This window comes from Balaenoptera borealis (assembly GCF_965194805.1).
Source record: "Balaenoptera borealis genome assembly, chromosome: 3".
NCBI lineage: Eukaryota > Metazoa > Chordata > Mammalia > Artiodactyla > Balaenopteridae > Balaenoptera > Balaenoptera borealis.
Window position 1 is genome coordinate 83,287,431 of NC_138866.1, and position 19,725 is coordinate 83,307,155.

General features: G+C 37.0%; 1 protein-coding gene and 1 long non-coding RNA gene across 2 annotated transcripts in view; one reads left to right on the forward strand and one right to left on the reverse strand.

Moving 5' to 3' along the window:
- BUB1B (BUB1 mitotic checkpoint serine/threonine kinase B) overlaps nucleotides 1-19,725 on the forward strand; it is a 59,915-nt gene that overhangs the window by 15,870 nt on the left and 24,320 nt on the right. Inside the window, exons 6-14 of the mRNA XM_082384950.1 lie at nucleotides 5,926-6,095; nucleotides 7,527-7,741; nucleotides 7,914-8,005; nucleotides 9,553-9,782; nucleotides 15,723-15,835; nucleotides 16,367-16,482; nucleotides 17,070-17,119; nucleotides 18,250-18,310; nucleotides 18,445-18,550. Coding sequence (XP_082241076.1) covers nucleotides 5,926-6,095; nucleotides 7,527-7,741; nucleotides 7,914-8,005; nucleotides 9,553-9,782; nucleotides 15,723-15,835; nucleotides 16,367-16,482; nucleotides 17,070-17,119; nucleotides 18,250-18,310; nucleotides 18,445-18,550 — 1,153 coding nt within the window. The remainder of the gene's footprint in view (nucleotides 1-5,925; nucleotides 6,096-7,526; nucleotides 7,742-7,913; nucleotides 8,006-9,552; nucleotides 9,783-15,722; nucleotides 15,836-16,366; nucleotides 16,483-17,069; nucleotides 17,120-18,249; nucleotides 18,311-18,444; nucleotides 18,551-19,725) is intronic.
- Nucleotides 1-19,725, reverse strand: part of LOC309625523 — a 62,970-nt gene that overhangs the window by 5,991 nt on the left and 37,254 nt on the right. The window lies entirely within an intron of this gene.

Sequence of the window (19,725 nt, forward strand, 5' to 3'; positions counted from 1 at the left end):
TTTCTGCTGTTCTGGAATAAAATGTTCTGTAAATGTCATTTAGGTCAAGTTGATTGGTAATCTGTTCTGGTATTCTGTATCCTTGCTGATTTTCTGTCTACTTGTTCTATCAATTACTGAGAGAGGAATTTCGAAGTTTCTTTTATTGTGTTTTGTTTGTTTGGTTGTTTGTTCGTTTTTCTTGCCGCATGGCTTGTGAGATCTTAGTTCCCCGACCAGGGATTGAACCTGGGCCCTCGCCAATGAGATTGCAGAATCCTAACCACTGGACTACTAGGGAATTCCCTCTTTTATTGTGAATTTGTTTCTTCTTTGAGCTCATATCAATATTGCTACATATATTTTGAAGTTCTGTTGTTAGGTGTATACACATTTAGAATTGATCCCTTTATCATTATATAATGTTCATCTTTATCCCTGATCATACTCATTCTGAAGTCAGCTTAATCTGATATTGATACAGCCAGTCCAGCTTTCTTTAGTTTGCACGGTACATCTTTTTCCTTTCTTTACTTTTTTTTTTTTTTAACAGTTTTAGAGTTGTGCAGCCATTGCCACAATCTAATTTTACAACATTTTTAACACTCCAGAATGAATTCCATACTTATTAGCAGTCACTCCCCATTCCCACTCACCCCAGTTCCAGGCAACCACTAATCTGCTTTCTCTCTCTGCATTTGCCTCTTCTGGACATTGCACGTAAATGGAATCCTACATTATGTGGTCTTTTGTGACTGGCTTCTTTCACTTAGCATGTTTTCAAGGTTCATCATAGATGAACATAGTTGTGGCATATATCAGTATTTCATTCCTGTTTATTGCTGAAGAATATGTCATTCTATGGACATACCACATTTTGTTTATCCATTCATCAGTTATTGGGCATTTAGGTTTTTATTTTTTGGCAATTATGAAATAATGCTGCTATAAACATTCACATTACAGGTTTTTATGTGGATTCCCTTTTACTTTTTTCTTTTTAACAAAGGGAGTTCTTTTTTTTATTGAAGTATAGTTGATGTACAGTATTATAAAAGTTACAGGCGTACAATATAGTGATCCACAATTTTTAAAGGTTATACTCCATTTATAGTTATTATAAAATATTGGCTGTATTCCCTGTGTTGTATAATATGTCCTTGTAGGTTATTTTATACCTAATAGTTTGTACCTTCCAATTCCTTACCCCTATGTTGCCCCTCCCCTTTCCCTCTCCCCACTGGTAACCACTAGTTTGTTCCCTATATCTGTGAGTCTGTTTCTTTTTTATTTTATTCACTAGTTTGTTGTATTTCTTAGATGCCACATATAAGTGATATCATACAGTATTTGTCGCTCTCTCTGACTTATTTCACTTTGCATAATCCCCTCCAAGTTCATCCATGTTGTTGCAAATGACAAGATTTCATTCTTTTTTATGACTGAGTAGTATTCCACTGTATATATATACCACATCTTGTTTATCCATTCATCTGTTGGTGGGCACTTAGGTTGCTTCCATATCTTTTTTGTTTTGTTTTGTTTTTTTGTTTTGTTTGTTTTGTTTTGTTTTTTGGGGTTTTTTTAACATCTTTATTGGAGTATAATTGCCTTACAATGGTGTGTTAGTTTCTGCTTTATAACAAAGTGAATCAGTTATACATATACACATATTCCCATATCTCTTCCCTCTTGCATCTCCCTCCCTCCTACCCTCCCTATCCCACCCCTCTAGGTGATCACAAAGCACCGAGCTGATCTCCCTGTGCTATGCGTCTGCTTCCCACTAGCTATCTATTTTACGTTTGGTAGTGTATATATGATGCCACTCTCTCACTTTGTCACAGCTTACCCTTCCCCCTCCGCATATGCTCAAGTCCATTCTCTAGTAGGTCTGTGTCTTTATTCCCGTCTTACCACTAGGTTCTTCATGACCTTTTTTTTTTTTCCCCCTTAGATTCCATATATATGTGTTAGCGTACCTTGGCAATTGAAAATAACACTATTCTGAACACTGGGGTGCATTTATCTTTTCAAATTAGTGTTTTTGGTTTTTTCGGATATATACCCAGGAGTGGAATTGCTGGGTCATATGGTAGTTCTGTTTTTAGTTTTTTGAGAAACCTCCATACTCTTTTCCATAGTGGCTGTAGCAATTTACATTCCTACAACAGTGTACAAGGGTTCCCTTTTCTCCACATCCTTGCCAACATTTGTGATTTGTGTTCTTTTTTTTTAATTTTTATTTATTTATTTATTTATATTTATTTTGGCTGTGTTGGGTCTTCATTTCTGTGCGAGGGCTTTCTCTAGTTGCGGTGAGTGGGGGCCACTCTTCATCGCGGTGCGCGGGCCTCTCATTACCGCGGCCTCTCTTGTTGTGGAGCACAGGCTCTAGACGCGCAGGCTCAGTAATTGTGGCACACGGGCTCAGTTGCTCCACGGCATGTGGGATCTTCCCAGACCAGGGCTCAAACCCGTGTCCCCTGCATTGGCAGGCAGATTCTCAACCACTGCGCCACCAGGGAAGCCCGATTTGTGTTCTTTTTGATGATAGCCATTCTGACAGGTGTGAGGTGATACCTCATTGTGGTTTTGGTTTTCATTTCCCTGATGATTAGCGATGTTAAGCATCTTTTCGTGTGCCTTCTGGCCATCTGCATTTCCTCTTTGGAAAAAAGTCTTTTAAGGTCTTCTGCCCATTTTTTAATCAGGTTGCTCCTTTCGCTTTTAACCTGTCAATGTCTTTATATTTAAAGTGGTTCTTACACACTAAAGAGTTGGGTGTTGTGTTTTTCTCAGTTCTCGCAGTATCTTTTATGTGGTATATTTAGAACATTTTAATGGAATTATCAGTTTTGGGGGATTTAGATCTGTTATTATTTGTTTTCAGTTTGTTCTCTGTCTTTTGTTCCTCTCTTGCCCCTTTCCTGTCTTCTTTTGGATTATTTGAATTTTTTTTTTATTATTTCATTTTAATTTATTTTATTGGCTTTTTGTCTGTTACTTTTTTAGTGGTTGCTCTAGGGTATATTATACATATATCTAACCTTTCACAGTCTACTTAGAGTTAATATTTTACCACTTCAAGTAAAATATAGAAGCTTTATAACCATATAGGTTCTTTATCTTCCCTACTTTTTTGATACACTGGTTGTATGTATTATATTTACATACATTGAAAACCCCATCAGGGACTTCCCTGGTGGCACAGTGGTTAAGAATCTGCCTGCCAATGCAGAGGACACAGGTTCGATCCCTGGTCCGGGAAGATCCCACATGCCCCGGAGCAGCTAAGCCCGTGCGCAACAGTTGCTGAGCCTGCGCTCTAGAGCCCGCGAGCCACAACTACTGAGCCCACGTGCCACAGCTACTGAAGCCCACGCACCTAGAGCCTGTGCTCCACAACAAGAGAAGCCACCGCAATGAGAAGCCTGCACACCGCGAGGAAGAGTAGTCCCCGCTCGCTGCAAGTAGAGAAAGCCCATGTGCAGCAACAAAGACCCAACACAGCCAAAAATAAATAAATTAAATAAATAAATTAAAAAAAAAAAAAGAAAACCCCATCAGACAATGTTATAATTTTTGCTTTCATCAACCATACATATTTTAAAGAACTTAGGAGAAAAATAATATTTTATATTTACCATTTTTGTTCTTTCTTTATTCCTGAAATTCCAAGTTCTCCTCTGGTATCATTTCCTTTCAGCGCAGTGAGGTTTTTTTTAGCCATTCATTTAGAGTGAGTCTTTTGTCAAAAAATTATCTTAGTTTTGTTTTCATCTGAGAATGTCTTTATTCATCTTCATTCCTGAAGGATATTTTCACTGGATGTAGAATTCTGGGTAACAGTTCTTTTAACATGTTTCTGTCTTCTGGACTCCATGATTTCTGATGGGAAATCTGTAGTCATTTGAATGGTTTTTCCCCATTTTTTGTAATGTGTTGATTTTCTCTGGGTATGTCTAAGATTTTTTTCTTTAACATTGCTTTTCAGCAGTTTGATCATGATGTGTCTAGGTGTGATTTCCTTTATGTTTAATCCATTTGGGGATTACTGCACTTTTTGAATTTGTAAATGCATGCCTTTCACAAAATTTGAGACGTTTTCAGCCATTATTTTAAAAATACGTGTCTATACCTTTTCTTCTGGGACTTCAGTTACACATATGTTAGACTTTCTGATATTGTCCCACAGGTCCCTGAAGCTCTTCATTTTAAAAAAAATTTTAACCTTTATTCTTTCTGTTCTTTAGGGTGACCAATTTTTATTGATTTGTCTTCAGGTTCATTTACTCTTTTCTCAGTCTTCTCCATTCTGATAATGAGTATATCCAGTAAATTTTTTATTTCAGATACTGTGTTTTTCAGGTCTAAAATTTCCATTTGATTCTTTTTCATACTTTCTGGGTGTCTGCTGAGAACTACTATCTTTCCATTCATTTCAAATGTTTTTACCTTTATCTTATGGAGCATCATTATAATAGCTGCTTTAAAATCTCTGTCTGAAAACTAACACCTGGGTCATTTGATGTTTGTATCTGTTGATTTTTTTTCCTTTGAGAATCAGTCACATTTTCCCAGTTCTTCGTGTGTGAGGTAATTTTGGATTATATCCTGGACATTTATCCTGAATTATTCGACTCTAGGTCCTGTTGGTTGATGTTCTCTGGAGAATATTGATGTTGTTGTCTTATTAGGTAACTAACCTTCAGATATCATAATTTCTTTTTCATCTTATGTGGGTACTGGTTCCAGTGTCAGTTCAATTTTCTAAGACCTTTGGGTCTATCCCATGTGTCTGTTGCTCTGGGGTTAGTCTAGGACTTGGGCAGTGGTTTATACTATAGTTCAATTCTCAAAGCCTTTTCTCTGCTGCTTTGGGTCTGCCCTGTGTATGCATAGCTCAGGGGTGAGTCCAGAGCTTGTGCCCATTCATGTATAGAATTAGGAGATCCCTTTCTTCAGCTCATCCTCTCCAGTGTTTCTTCCATACTCATTGGCCCTCAGAGTCCCGTTTTCCCAGTCCTCTGGCCAGGAAGATGAGGTTTCTCTAGGAGTTTTAGCTTCCTACACCACCAGTGTAACAATTCAAAGTGAGGAAAAGAGATGAAGGCAAAAAACAAAACAAAAAAACCAGGAAGCAGCCCTGTGTGGGTTGTTTCTTCAAGTTTGACTCCTCTCCACAGTCCACTTGCTTTTGTTTACGTTTCAGAGACCTCAGTTGCTTTTTTGTATTTGTCTAGAGTTTTTAATTATAATCAGTGAGAGAGAGAGAAGCTATCATGAGCTTGTTCCATCTTGGCCAGTATTTGCAGTTTATTCAGTTTTTTTACCCTTTTGATAATGCTTAAAACTTGGGCGGCAGCACAGGAAGTTTAGTCTTCAAACTTCTGCCAGCTTTGCTAAAGTAAAATGTCCTGTTGGATGCAACTTCATTTCATCTGATTCAGGAAAAATGGTGGGGTAGGGGGTAGGGTGGGGATTCTATGTAGAGAGAGAAAGACACGCAGCGATAAAAATAGACGTGGCAAGATGTTAACAATTAGTGAATCTAGGTAAAGGGTATATGGGTGCTTATTTACTCTTTCAACTATTTTGTAAGTTTAAAAAGTTGATGGGAAACTCTGATCTTAATAAATTCTATGATCTTAATCTTAGACACCCTGATCTGATCCTGAGATCAACCTACTGGTGCTCTTCAGAGTATTTTTAATTGGTCAGATTTGGACATACAGAGGGGGAGCTAAATCATTCTAGCCAAAACCTTTTCTGATTTCAAGGTGGCTTTCTTTATTCCTGAGAGAATAAACACTTGCTTTTGGCTATTTCTATATATTTCTTCCCCTATCCCGCTTTTCGCCCTTGTTTAACAAATTAAGAAATTTGTATTTGGTGAGTAGTGTTCATCTCACCAAATGTTAATTGTCCATTCTCTTACTTTAGACAATTCCAAGCTCGAGTGTCTCGGCAAACTCTGTTGGCACTTGAGAAAGAAGAGGAGGAGGAAGTTTTTGGATCTTCTGTACCACAGCGAAGCACACTGGCTGAACTAAAAAGCAAAGGGAAAAAGACAGCAAGAGCTCCAATCAGCCGTGTAGGAGGTGCTCTCAAGGGTAAGTTTGTTAAGTGTTATTATGGGAAGCTCTTAGTCTCAGGTGGTAGGCAAATTATGTAAGGAGATCATGTATAAATATATATGTGGACATTGTCCTTCTGTTCTGAGTACTAGGTAGCAAAAAAGAAAAGTCTAAGGAGAACTGAGATCACAGTGTGCAGTAACACTAAAACATGTCAGCATTTTGTGTCTTAATTAAGAAAAACCCATTCTGAGGCCCTTATAATGCAAAAAAAAAGAGAGAGAGGAAAAGAAAAACCTAACCTAATATACAGGGAGCATCTAGAGTTTCTCAGTTTTAGTTGTTAGTTGAAAGAATATATGCAATAATATAGCAAGTATTATCAAAGTAAAGCTTACGTGTACCAAATCCTCAAAGAATGTTTTAACTTGGTCTTCAGCTTTTGGGGGGTCAGAAATTGGGCTCTCTTTGTATACCTAAAGATGATCAGTAATAGCTTTTTTAAAAATTCACTATTTTTTAGGGAAATTTAGGTTTACAGCAAAATTGAGTGGAAGGTACAAGGATAAATAATTATTAACCAAATTTATAGCAGTTAGACATGTAGACCAGATTTTTAAAAGAAAATCTTATCCCTTTCCTGATATCAACTTTTAATACTCAGAATGGGGACTTCCCTGGTGGCACAGTGGTTAAGAATCCGCCTGCCAATGCAGGGAACATGGGTTTGAGCCCTGGTCTGGGAAGATCCCACATGCCGCAGAGCAGCTAAGCCCATGCACCACAACTACTGAGCCTGCGCTCTAGACCCTGTGCGCCACAACCATTGAAGCCCGTGCACCCTAGAGCCCGTGCTCCCCAGCAAGAGAAGCCACTGCAATGAGAAGTCCGTGCGCAGCAACAAAGACCCAACGCTGCCAAAAATAAATAAAAATTAGTACTCAGAATGTTCCTTGGAGATCTGAGAATTAGGGTATAAGGAATATAGTCTTAAAGAATATTTCATCCAGAGCATGATGAAGCTTGATTCTAATAAGCAGCCCCACTAAAGAGAATACCACTAATAAGTGGGCTAATTCGTTTTTTCTAGATTCAGTACATTTCAGCTGATTTCCACTGAGAGAAAGTTTTAAACTGAAAAATGAAGATTAAGATTAGGTTAGTCTGGTAAAATTAGGCAATGTTAGAATGATGACTGAAGGAAGATGTAGAATTTGTTTTTTGGATATCTATGCATAAAAGATTACAGGTGAGGGAAAAGAGGTAGGGTATAAGTAACATACAGAATGGACTTAAAAATTACTAATTTGATCCATTAAGGTTTTTAAAATTATTATTTTAAAAAATCTCTGATTCTATGGTAGTAGAAGTAATCGCCTTGATTTGGGAAAGAATTAGGTATACCTTCTTGGGCATCTAAATTGATAATTAAAGATTTTACATCAAGTTTTAATATTTTTCTCTTAGCTCCAAGACAGAACAGAGGACTCCAAAATCCAGTTCTTCAACAGATGCAAAGTAATTCTAGAATTACTGTTTTTGATGAAAACGCTGATGAACCTTCTAGAGCGGAGTCATCCAGGCCTACAGGGCAGCCATGGATAGCACCTCCTGTGTCCAGGGCCAAAGAGAATGAGCTGCAAGCTGGCCCTTGGAACACAGGCAGGCCTTTGGAATACAGGGTAAGGACTCTTAGATCCAGTTTATTTGCTGACATAACAAAGACTTCAGAGTTAGGGTAGAGGAGTATTTTTAGCATCTCTTCTAATTCCTCTTGAATAATTAGGCATGGTCTGCATATGTTGTGTCAGAATGTAAAACCATGGTAATTTTAATTTTCTTCTTCATCGCCAGCCTCGTGGCAATACAGCTTCTATGACAGCTATACCCTCTATGCTTCCCAGTTTTACTCCATATGTGGAAGAGACTGCACAACAGCCAGTTATGTGAGTTTGGTTTCCAGATATTTTGAGGTGGGAATTATTAAGAGTGGGCAGGGGCACCTATCCTAGTTCCCAAAGGCATTTTCTTCTTTGTGGGGATGAAGGTAAACCAAAGTTTTATTTCCTTTACATCTGTATTTTTTTGAGTATGTTAGGGCTAAAAGACTATTTGTTAGTATTATTAAGGAATAAACTCAATAGGTTTATATTTACATTGCTGTAGTCAAAAACAGTCTCTGTGATTTAAATGAGGTGTTCTACCTTTGTTATTGACAGTAATGAGAAATTATGGCAGTTTTTCCTTGTAACCTGCTTTTTCTTTCTGGATGTCTTTTTCTTCCTAACCCTTGGCATTTCTGTTTATAAGAAAAAATATGATAGATGATGATTAAATAATCAGGCAGTCTGAGATTCAGTCTAATATGTAACATTGTGGAGTTCTAATATTAGGTCGTATTTTGCACCCCATTGCAAGAGTTTCCTCATAACTAAGCTATAACCCTTCGTATATGCTAGGTATGATGTTTGTGTGGGATTTTCATAGAGTCTTTTATCAGTTGAGCAAGTTGAGGAAGGCTTTTAAGCATGTAGATGCTTGGGCCATTAAAGATTCTGATCCAGTGTATCTGAGGTGAAGACCAGGTATCTTTAGTTGTAAAAAGGTACGTAAGAAAATAAAAGATATATAAGTGATTCTGATCCATTGTGCAGATTGAGAACATCTGCCCTATCCCGACAGATGTACTTTATGCTTCATTCTTTTCAAACCTATATTACCACTCTCATTCTTCCCCCTCAGCTGAGAACGTTGGATTTCACATCATCAGTTCCCTAAATGCTATATTCCTGACTCTAATTCTTTGGGGTGCTAAACAATGGAAAATGGGCTGTATTGCATAAGTTGACTTCATTTCATACACTGGCTTTGATTTAGATATTTCCACAGACATAGAAAGCAAACTTATGGTTACCAAAGGGGAAAGATGCGGGGAGAGATAAGTTAGGAGGTTGGGATTAACATATACACACTACTATATATAAAATAGATAACCAACAAGGACCTACTGTATAGCACAGGGAACTATACTCAATATTTTGTAATTACCTATAAGGGAAAAGAATCTGAAAAAGAATATATATATAAATATATATATATGTATAACTGAATCACTTTGCTGTACATCTGAAACTAACACACAAATCAACTATACTTCAATAAAAAATTTTCTTTAATAAAAATAAAAATATTACCTCCTTTAAAAAAAAAAGATATGATATTCAGATTTATTTTTACCTATAAGTAATAAAAGCTATATGATGACGCTAACTTACACCTAATTTCCTTCTTCATCATAGTAGTACTCAGAACATAATTGTTGATGGACCATGTAAATTATTTTTAGCCTGTTTTCTCAGTCTTTTTTGTTTTTGTTTTTTTGGAATCGATCACATATAGCCTCACTACTGACATTGTCCCTGTGTTCTGTCAAAACGTAAGAAATAACTCATTTGATCTGTATGGTGAATAATAATTATCTTGCTTCTTTTAGGACACCATGTAAAATTGAACCCAGTATAAACCACATTCTAAGCACAAGAAAGCCTGGAAAGGAAGAAGGAGATCTCCTGCAAAGAGTTCAAAGCCTTCAGCAAGAGTCTGAGGAGAAGAAAGAGAAAATGATGTATTGTAAGGAGAAGATTTATGCAGGAGTGGGGGAGTTCTCCTTTGAAGAGATCCGGGCTGAGGTTTTCCGGAAGAAATTAAAAGAGCAAAGAGAAGGTATGCGTATTGATCTAGTTCAAGTTTGTAAAACTAACTTAGTTGTAGGAAGACTGAGTTGATACGTTAAGTCTGAGGAACGTTACCCCGTTGTGTGCACCTTATGTGATGCTTCTGTGGTTTCTATGTTTCCCCATTCAGGCTGAACTTCCGTTGTTGCTTTCCATGAGACCCTGAGGGAAATATTAAGCAACTAAGTTTGTGTTCAAAAGTAAAGGAACCGCATGACCAATTCATAATTTCCCTGCAATCGGCAGACAGAAAAGTGCTTTTCCTAACATTTCCTAAATATTTCACTTTACTTTTGATACTTCGACTGAAATTTCTCCCAGGGCTTATTCAGGTTAACATACTCACTCATTTAGATGATAGTTATGTGTACTGTTTATTAAAGACATTATGTTCTTTCTAAGGTAAGGGAAGCTTCACTATAAATTGAAAAACTGGGAATTTGGGGGAAGTGGGAAGTGGTTCTGATTCTGAAGCCTAGAAGTACTTGGGGGTAAGAGGCGTGAAGAATAGGCTGAAAGTAGGGAAGTATAGCATTTGGAGCTTAAGGCATTAGAAGATGCGCGAGAGTACAGAAAAGGAGGTAGGGGAGAGTCCAAAAATAAATTTCATTCATTTAGACATTTTGACAAGGATCTATACCAAGAAAGAAGAAATTTTTTTTTTTTAAACACAGGCATCCAGAGTAACCTACTATTGCAGCTCAGCTCACTTAAGGAGATGTGGCATTCATAAGGCTAGCTGGGAAACTTAACCATCACTTATAATTTGTTAGAGAAAAAAATATTTCAGAGTTCCAGGTGACAAGTTAGAAGCAAACGTCTGTAAAGCAGACTGTACGTTTGGAATTGCCTTATTTGTTATATCAACTGGTGCCTTCCAAGGTTGACAGAAGTGCTCTGGGCTCAAATAATACATTGAAAAATGGAATCTACATGTCTAGGTAGGAGACAGGGAATGGTTAAAAAGCAAGGAGCTGGTCGTGTAAAGCTTTTAGAAGTGGGAACCACCACAACAAAGAAGTAGGCTAGCAGAGTAGCCAAATAGGAGCTGGGAAAGGAACTAGGTACTTAGATTAAAACTACTGTTTCCTGAAGGGAAGGCTCTAGCTAAACCAAGTATATAAAAGTAAAATAGTACATTTTATTCTCAACTAGCCAAAGAAGGACCTGAGCTAGGGTTAGTTGGGATTTGAGTTGATAAAAAGAAGTATTGACCTTTGAGGATACTTTAATACTCGTTTCCTAACCTTGTCTCTGAATCTAGTTTGTACTCTTATAAATCCTTATGCCTATAAGAAAGAGGTTTCTTCTTATATTGAAAACTAGCTTCAAAGATTGTTGCAGACTTTCACTCTCAGGTAGGGATATGAGAAATGAGGAAGCCACAGGTTAGGCCTAAAGACAAGGCTGTTATCCTTTCTTCCCATTGCTACTTCCACACCATTTTCCCCCTCCTCCTTCAAAAAGCTTCTTTCGGATTCATGTCTTCCAATATTTTTTTTCTACCTCTTGAGCCTCCTTAGTGTTCTCACCTCAGACTTTTTCGTCACTCCCTGTCACTCATTAACTGACTAAGCACCTGGCTCATATCTTACTTTCTACTCCCTACATCATCCACTATATTGTATTCACCTGGCAGAACCTCAACCCTGGTTAAATCCAGCTCTCTGCTCACACTCTGTACCTGCATCCAAGTATTGATAGTTTAAATGTAGCTGGAGACAAATGCAACTGTGTGTATCGGTCTCATTTTAAATTCTTGTTTTTTTTTTAATTGGGTTATAGTTGTTTTACAATGCTGTATTGGTTTCTACTGTGCAGCGAAGTGAAGTTCCCTGTGCTATACAGCAGGTTCTCATTAGTTATCTATTTTATACATATTAGTGTATATATGTCAATCCCAATCTCCCAATTCATCCCACCCCACACTTTCCCCCCTTGGTAACCATACGTTTGTTCTCTGCATCTGTGTCTCTATTTCTGCCTTGCAAACCAGTTCATCTGTACCATTTTCCCAGATTCCACACATATGCGTTAATATACGATATTTGTTTTTCTCTTTCTGACTTACTTCACTCTGTATGACAGTCTCTAGGTCCATCCACATCTCTACAGATGACCCAATTTCGTTCCTTTTTATGGCTGAGTAATATTCCATTGTATATATGTACCACATCTTTTTTTTAATATATAAATTTATTTATTTTTGGCTGCATTGGGTCTTTGTTGCTGTGCGCGGGCTTTCTCTAGTTGCGGCGAGCAGGGGCTACTCTTCATTGTGGTGCACGGGCTTCTCATCGCTGTGGCTTTTCTTGTTGTGGTGCACAGGCTCTAGGCATGCGGGCTTCAATAGTTGTGACATGCAGGCTCAGTAATTGTGGCTCACAGGCTCTAGAGCACAGGCTCAGTAGCTGTGGCACACGGGCTTAGCTGCTCCGCAGCATGTGAGATCTTCCCAGACCAGGGCTTGAACCTGTGTCCCCTGCATTGGCAGGCGGATTCTTAATCACTGTGCCACCAGGGAAGCCTGTACCACATCTTCTTTATCCATTCATCTGTTGATGGACATTTAGGTTGCTTCCATGACCTGGCTATTGTAAATAGTGCTGCAATGAACATTGGGGTGCATGTGTCTTTTGAATTATGGTTTTTTCTGGGTATATGCCCAGCAGTGGGATTGCTGGGTCATATGGTAGTTCTAGTTTTAGTTTTTTAAGGAACCTCCATACTGTTCTCCATAGCAGCTCTATCAATTTACATTCCCACCAACAGTGCAAGAGGGTTCCCTTTTCTCCACACCCTCTCCAGCATTTATTGTTTGTAGATTTTCTGATGATGCCCATTCTAACCGGTATGAAGTGATACCTCATTGTAGTTTTGATTTGTATTTCTCTAATAATTATTGATGTTGAGCATCTTTTCATGTGCCTCTTGGCCATCTGTATGTCTTCTTTGGAGAAATGTCTATTTAGGTCTTCCACCCATTTTTTGATTGGGTTGTTTGTTTTTTTGATATTGAGCTGCATGAGCTGTTTGTATATTTTGGAGATTAACCCTTTGTCCATTGCTTCGTTTGCAAATATTTTCTCCCATTCTGAGGGTTGTCTTTTCGTCTTGCTTATGATTTCCTTTGCTGTGCAAAAGCTTTTAAGTTTCCTTAGGTCCCATTTGTTTATTTTTGTTTTTATTTCCATTTCTCTAGGAGGTGAGTCAAAAAGGATCTTGCTGTGACATATGTCAAAGAGTGTTCTTCCTTCGTTTTCCTCTAAGAGTTTGATAGTGTCCAGTCTTACATTTAGGTCTCGAATCCATTTTGAGTTTATTTTTGTGTATGGTGTTAGGGAGTGTTCTAATTTCGTTCTTTTACATGTAGCCGTCCAGTCATTTTAAATTCTTGACCACAAATCTCAAATGAGCATTTACCAGTGCCTAACAATCATTCTAGTTTCCTGGTAGGTGAATTTCTTCTTTCTGCTAAACAACTAATTTAATTTTCTTTCATATTTTCAAATCTGCATCCCTGTCCCTCCTCACCTATAAACTCATTTCTAATTTCATTGAGAAAATAGAAGGAATGTAATAGTAACTCCATTTTCTTCCACCAGATCTGCCATATCTGCAATCTGTACCTATACACTCATTCTTTTGGTTAAAATTAACGTTTCTGGGGTTTCCCTGGTGGTGCAGTGGTTAAGAATCCGCCTGCCGATGCAGGGGACACGGGTTTGAGCCCCGGTCTGGGAAGATCCCACATGCCGCGGAGCAGCTAAGCCCGTGTGCCACAATTACTGAGCCTGCGCGCCTAGAGCCCATGCTCCGCAACAAGAAAAGCTACCGCATGAGAAGTCTGTGCACCGCAACGAAGAGTAGCCCCGCTCACAACTAGAGAAAGCCCGTGGGCAGCAATGAAGACCCAACATGGCCAATAAATTAATTAATTAATTAAATTTAAGAAAAAAATTAATGTTTCTCTGTTCCTATCAAAGGAGTGGCCCTTTTTTCTTCCCCTTCCAGCATTTTCCCTTTTTACTAAACCATTCTCACTAATTTATACATATATACTCTGTCTCCATTCTTTAAAAAAAAAAAAAAATCTCCATTATCCTCATATTCTTCTCCAGCTACTACCCCATTTTTATACTCTCTTTCACAGCAAAATTTTGGGGAAATTGTAATCTTCTTTTGCTGCCTGTTATTTCCTCAAGCATCCCTTCTATTCCAGTGATCACGGTGACCAGAAACCTCCTTTTTGCCAAATCTTATGGCTCTTTCTCAGTCCTGATCTTTACTGACCTCTTGGCTTCATTTGGCATAGTTGATGAAATACTACTTTATGAAATGCTTCTCTTGGCTTCTTCCTTGATGTGTATTCCCACTCAGTTTCCTTTACTACTGTTCTTCTCATTCAGGACCTCTTCCTGAGGCCCAGGGGAGAGTTCTGAAGTATCCCAATTATCTTTTCTTTCAACAGCTATCTTTAGGTAATAGATTAAATACTGTTTGCAAGCCATGGAGTCTCAAATTCATATCCCCATCCCTGACATTTCACCTGAACCGCAGACTCACATTTAGTTGCCTGCATCTATTGGCTATCCTAATAGACATTTTAAACTCAATCTAACCAAAAATAGTTACTGGGACTTCCCTGGTGATCCAGTGACTAACACTCTGCACTCCCAATGCTGGGGGCCCTGGTTCGATCTCTGGTCAGGGAACTAGATCCCACGTGCTGCAACTAAGAGTTTGCATGCTGCAACTAAATATCCTACATGCCTCAACTAAAAGATCCTGCATGCCACAAGGAAGATCCTGCATGCCGCAACTAAGACGTGGTGCAGCCAAATAAATAAATATTTTAAAGAAAAACAAAGTTAGTGATTTCTGTCACAAACCACACCCCAATATGCAAATGTACCACAGGCTTCCCTATCTCAATAAAAGGCATCCCCATGCACGCAACTGGTTCAAGCCAAAAAAAAGTCCAGAAGTCATCTTTGATCCCTCTTTCTTTACCATTCCCCCACATCTAATGAATAAGCCTATCAACTTTACCACCAAAAAATTTCATAAATCTTTCATTTATCACCATTCCCATTGTTACCTCAATCGAAACCACAGTCTTTTAGCTGGACTACTGCATTTAGACTTTCTGCCCTCATTCCGGCCTTAACACAGTCCATTTTATTCACAGCAAATTATCTTTTTTAAAAAGTCAGATCATGTCACTCCTTTATTTAAAATTCTCCAGTGTTTTTTCATTGTCTTAGAATGCAGTAGAGTCTTTACCCCTACATGATTTAGCTGTTGCCTACCTCTCCAACCTCATCTTTTACTTTGTTCCCTCTATCTGTGCTACAACCATGTTGGCCTTCTTTTGGATCCTTGAACACAATAATCTTGTTCCTGCATTAGGACCTTTGTGCCAGCTAGTCCTTTGGCCTAAAATCTTTCCCCAGATCTTTATATGACTGGCCCCTTGTCATCCAGGTTACAGCTTTCTAATGTAACTTTCTTAGATGATCTTCCCTGATCTCTGGTCTTAAGTAGCCCCTGACCTCCATCCCCCTACCCAGTGACACATTCTCACATCACCTATTTAGTTTTATTTTTAAAACTGATTTTTCTTATTAATTTCTGTGTTTGTCTCTCCCAAATTGAATGTTAGCATCACATGACCAAGGACTTTGTATTATGTACCACTAAAACCTAAATTCTTAAAGTTGTGCTTGGCATATAATAGATATTCTATTTTTTATTGATTGAATGAATAAATAATAGAGACCTAGACCTCAGGTTGAGGGCTTTGCTCCATTTGTATCATTCTCATCTGTAATATTAACATATGTTGAGGACATGAGCCCCAAAGACAGTTTTTGACAGGATAAATTGCTATGAGGAGTAATGCCTCAGCCAACTTCACTGTTTCTAGCTGAGCTACTGACCAGTGCAGAGAAGAGAGCAGAAATGCAGAAGCAGATTGAAGAGATGGAGAAGAAGCTAAAAGAAATCCAAACTACTCAGCAAGAAAGAGCAACTGATCAGGTCATTCTCTTTTTCAATACGTACAATTGATGCTTATTGAAACAGATTTAAACAATATAAAAATATAGAAGGTAAAAAGTCCTGTCAGACCCACTCAGTTTCTGATAGTTTCTTCGCTATTAATATCAGTAAAGTTGAGCATGAAAGTAATTTAACAGGTGACTTCAAATGGAATTTGGGGCATTTAAGTGATGCAATTTATAGACTATTGACTTCTTAGTTATACTCTAAAGCACTACTCTGTTACTTCTGACTTTAGATTTTTATTCTAGTTATGTTCCATTAAAATGAGATTAGCTAAAGAAATTTAGTGTGTATTTCCTTGCCACTACTCAGTTGAGTACAACAGTACCAGTTTATACTGGGAACATGAATTATTGGGAAGAACTTTTGTGGTACAGACATTTTATATGGTTAGTAGATGTCTAGGGGAAGAGTATAGTAAAGTTAATTTTGGCACTAAAACTTGAGAATAGGTAGCATTTTCTATATAGGAGGGACACATTGATTTTGTTTATTTAATGCAAATAGCAAGAAGAGAAGATGTCTACAAAGGAGACAGCTGAACTGCGAATTGTTTCAGAGTCTCAGGAAATACCAGGAATGGCTCTATGCAATTCTGTTTGCCCAGTAAACTCTTGTGCCAGGTAGGACCGCATTGGCGGGAGGGATGATGCTTATAGGAGGGCATCTAGAACCGACCTTTGACTCTCTAGTGACTTGAAGTCTCCTTAACTTTTATAGTATTGAGACATGATTTTTGCAAGTCTTTGTCACAGCATAAGCTGTGATGCTGATGAGAGAGGTCTGGGTGCTGGCTCTTTTCTGTTAAAAAAAAATACATGTTTCTTATAAAAACAATCAAATAATTTTTTAAATGATAATACCACCCATTTCTACTACCAAGAGATGACTAGTATTAACATTGGTATATTTCTTCTTATTTGTTGTTTTGGTTTTGTTTTATAAAACTGAAAGCTTACCATTTTGTAATCTGCTTATACTGTTAATGTAACTTAATGTAACTTAACATCTGTTATCAAATATAATTCTATGACAATTTTAATGACTGAAGGTTCTATCTTAAAGAATTTGGTTTAATGGTACTAGAATATTTTCTTTATCTTAGAGTGAAGAAGATTATATTTAATAAAAAGACCTCTTGGACATTTAAGAATTAAATAATTCTTTCTGTGGGTACTAAGCACATGTTTTAAAACAAATTTCTTCACAGGGAAACTTCACTTGCAGAAAACATTTGGCAAGAACAGCCTCATTCTAAAAGTGAGTTTTATTTGACAATCTCTTGAAGACCTTACTGATACAAATGCATTATGTAATAAGTGTAAACACTTTTCTTGATTGTGGTAAAAGGTTTTGAAAGAAAGCAGAGAGAGGGACTAAGGTACTGTTATCTTTGAATCATGGAATTCAGTTATAAGCATATGATTCAAGATAGGTTAGACATTTGAAAGAATATTTTTATAAAATAACTCATTGCTTTAAAATATTTGGTTTAAATGTAATTTAAATTTATACTAACTACAAAATAATCTTCCACTTTAGTTAGTGTACTCTAGCTAAGCATATCAGTAGTACCCAGCAGCCAAGAGTGGAAAGTGGTTTTTTGGAAGAATGAGGGGGGAAAGCTTACAACTAAAGCTATTTTATATTCAAATTTGTTGTATTTTCAGAAACCTGTTAAAAGTGGTAGAAACATGAGTATCCATCTATAAATAGTTAAAAAATTCAGTAGAATCTGATTAAACCTCTAATTCTAACCATTAATTTATAGGAAATGCAAAGCATAGAAGAACATGTGAAACAGAATATAATTGGCAAAAAATCCAGCATTATGGGGCAAACAACCCAGTTTCTAAAATAAAAAATTAATAGCAAAAAACAAAAACCCTATAAAATAAAAGCAATTTAAGAGGCATTTCAACTAGTCACAGTGTATGAATCTACTTTGCATTCCTAATTCAAACTTTCTAAAAAGTTTTGGTAAAATGTGAAACCTCTGACTGGATATTTGAATACAGAAATTTTTAATTCTATAAGTATGATCATGTTTTGAGATTATGCTTTTTAAAAAGAGGCTATCTCTTTAAGAAATATGTACTAAAATATTTACATATGCAATGATATGGTGTTTTGTATTTGCTTCAAAATAATCCAGAATTGGGTTAGGTTTGGGGGAGTAGTGGTGGGAAATAAAGATGAAACAAGATCATCCATGTTTAGGTAATTGTTATTAAATGATGTCTACTTTTATATATTTGAAATTATTTATTATAAAAGATAAACAAAATTGTCTTTCTGCTTTCAAACAGCAAAAATGTTAATTGACCTAGTTGTCTTGAAGAGTAGGGCATTTACTCTTAAGAGTGTAAATTTAGTCTCTCTTTCTATAGGTTCCAGTGTACCTTTCTCCATTTTTGATGAATTTCTTCTTTCAGAAAAAAAGACTATCAGGTTTGAGGGGTTTTTTGGTTTTATTTTGTTTTGACAATTAAAAGTTTTCTGTTATCATAAATGAGGATGAAATAGGGGGTTACTGTTATCTATGTTAAGGGAAAAATTGCTAAATGAAATATTTCTTTTTCCAGTCCTTCTGCAGATCCCCCACGGGTTTTAGCCCAACGAAGACCCCTTGCAATTCTCAAAACTTCAGAAAGCATCACCTCAAATGAGGATGTATCTCCAGATGTTTGTGTAAGGAGCAATATCCCTAAGTTTATATAAATGGACTAGTGGATAGTTTCATTCAATTATCACAAAAGTTTAGGGTTAAAATGAAAATCACTGGCTTGAAATAAGCACATGAAAAGACACTCAACACCATCCGTTATCAGAGAATGAAAATCAAAACCACAGTGAAATATTGCATACATGCTCTAGGATGGCTATAATCAAAAAGACAAAATAACAAGTGTTGGTGAGGATGGGAAGTAACTAGAACCCTCATACTTTGCTGGTGAGAATGTGAAATGATGCATTCTCTTTGGAAAACAGTTTGGCAGTTCTTCAAAATGTTGAACATAGAGTTACCATATGATCCAGCAATTCCCTCCTAGGTATATATCCAAAAGAATTTAAAACATATCTTCACACAAAAAACTTTACATGAATGTTCATAGCAGCATTGTTCATAATAGCCAAAAACTGGAAACAACCCAGTGTTCGTCAACTGATGCATGGATAAACAAAATGTTGTGTATCCATACGATGGAATATTATTCAGCCATAAGAAGGAATGAAGTACTGATATATCTTACAACATGAATGAACCTTGAAAACACTGCTAAAATGAAGCCACACACAAAAGAACACATATTGTATGATTCCATTTATATGAAATGTCCAGAATAGGCAAATCCATAAAGACAGAAAGTAGATTAGGGATTTCCAGGGGATTAGGGAGAGAGTGGGTTGGAAAGTGACTACAAATGGGTATGGTGTTTCTTTTTGAGGTGATAAAGATGTTCTGGAGTTAGATAGTGGTGATGGTTGCAAAGCCCTATGAATATACTAAAAACCACTGAAATGCACACTTTTAAAGGGTGAAGTTTTTGGTATGTTAATTATATCTCAATTTTTTAAAGTGGGGAAAAATCACTGCCTTGAAAGCCAAGGATCTTTGTTCTTTTTATATAAAATGTTTATGAAACATTGGCAATGAAAGAGTTATGTGAACCAACCTTTTTTTTTTTTTGTAGTAATGTTTTGTTTTAACCACTGTGGACTAGTGACATAATAGTACTTAGGATAAAAAAAGACCCTGTGTAGACATTCAAGACAAAGTAAATAATCTTTATCAGTGACATTTCATTGAAGTCTCAAACCAGCATCTGGAAACTTGTCTTGAGATTGAAGGGAACTGAGTATGT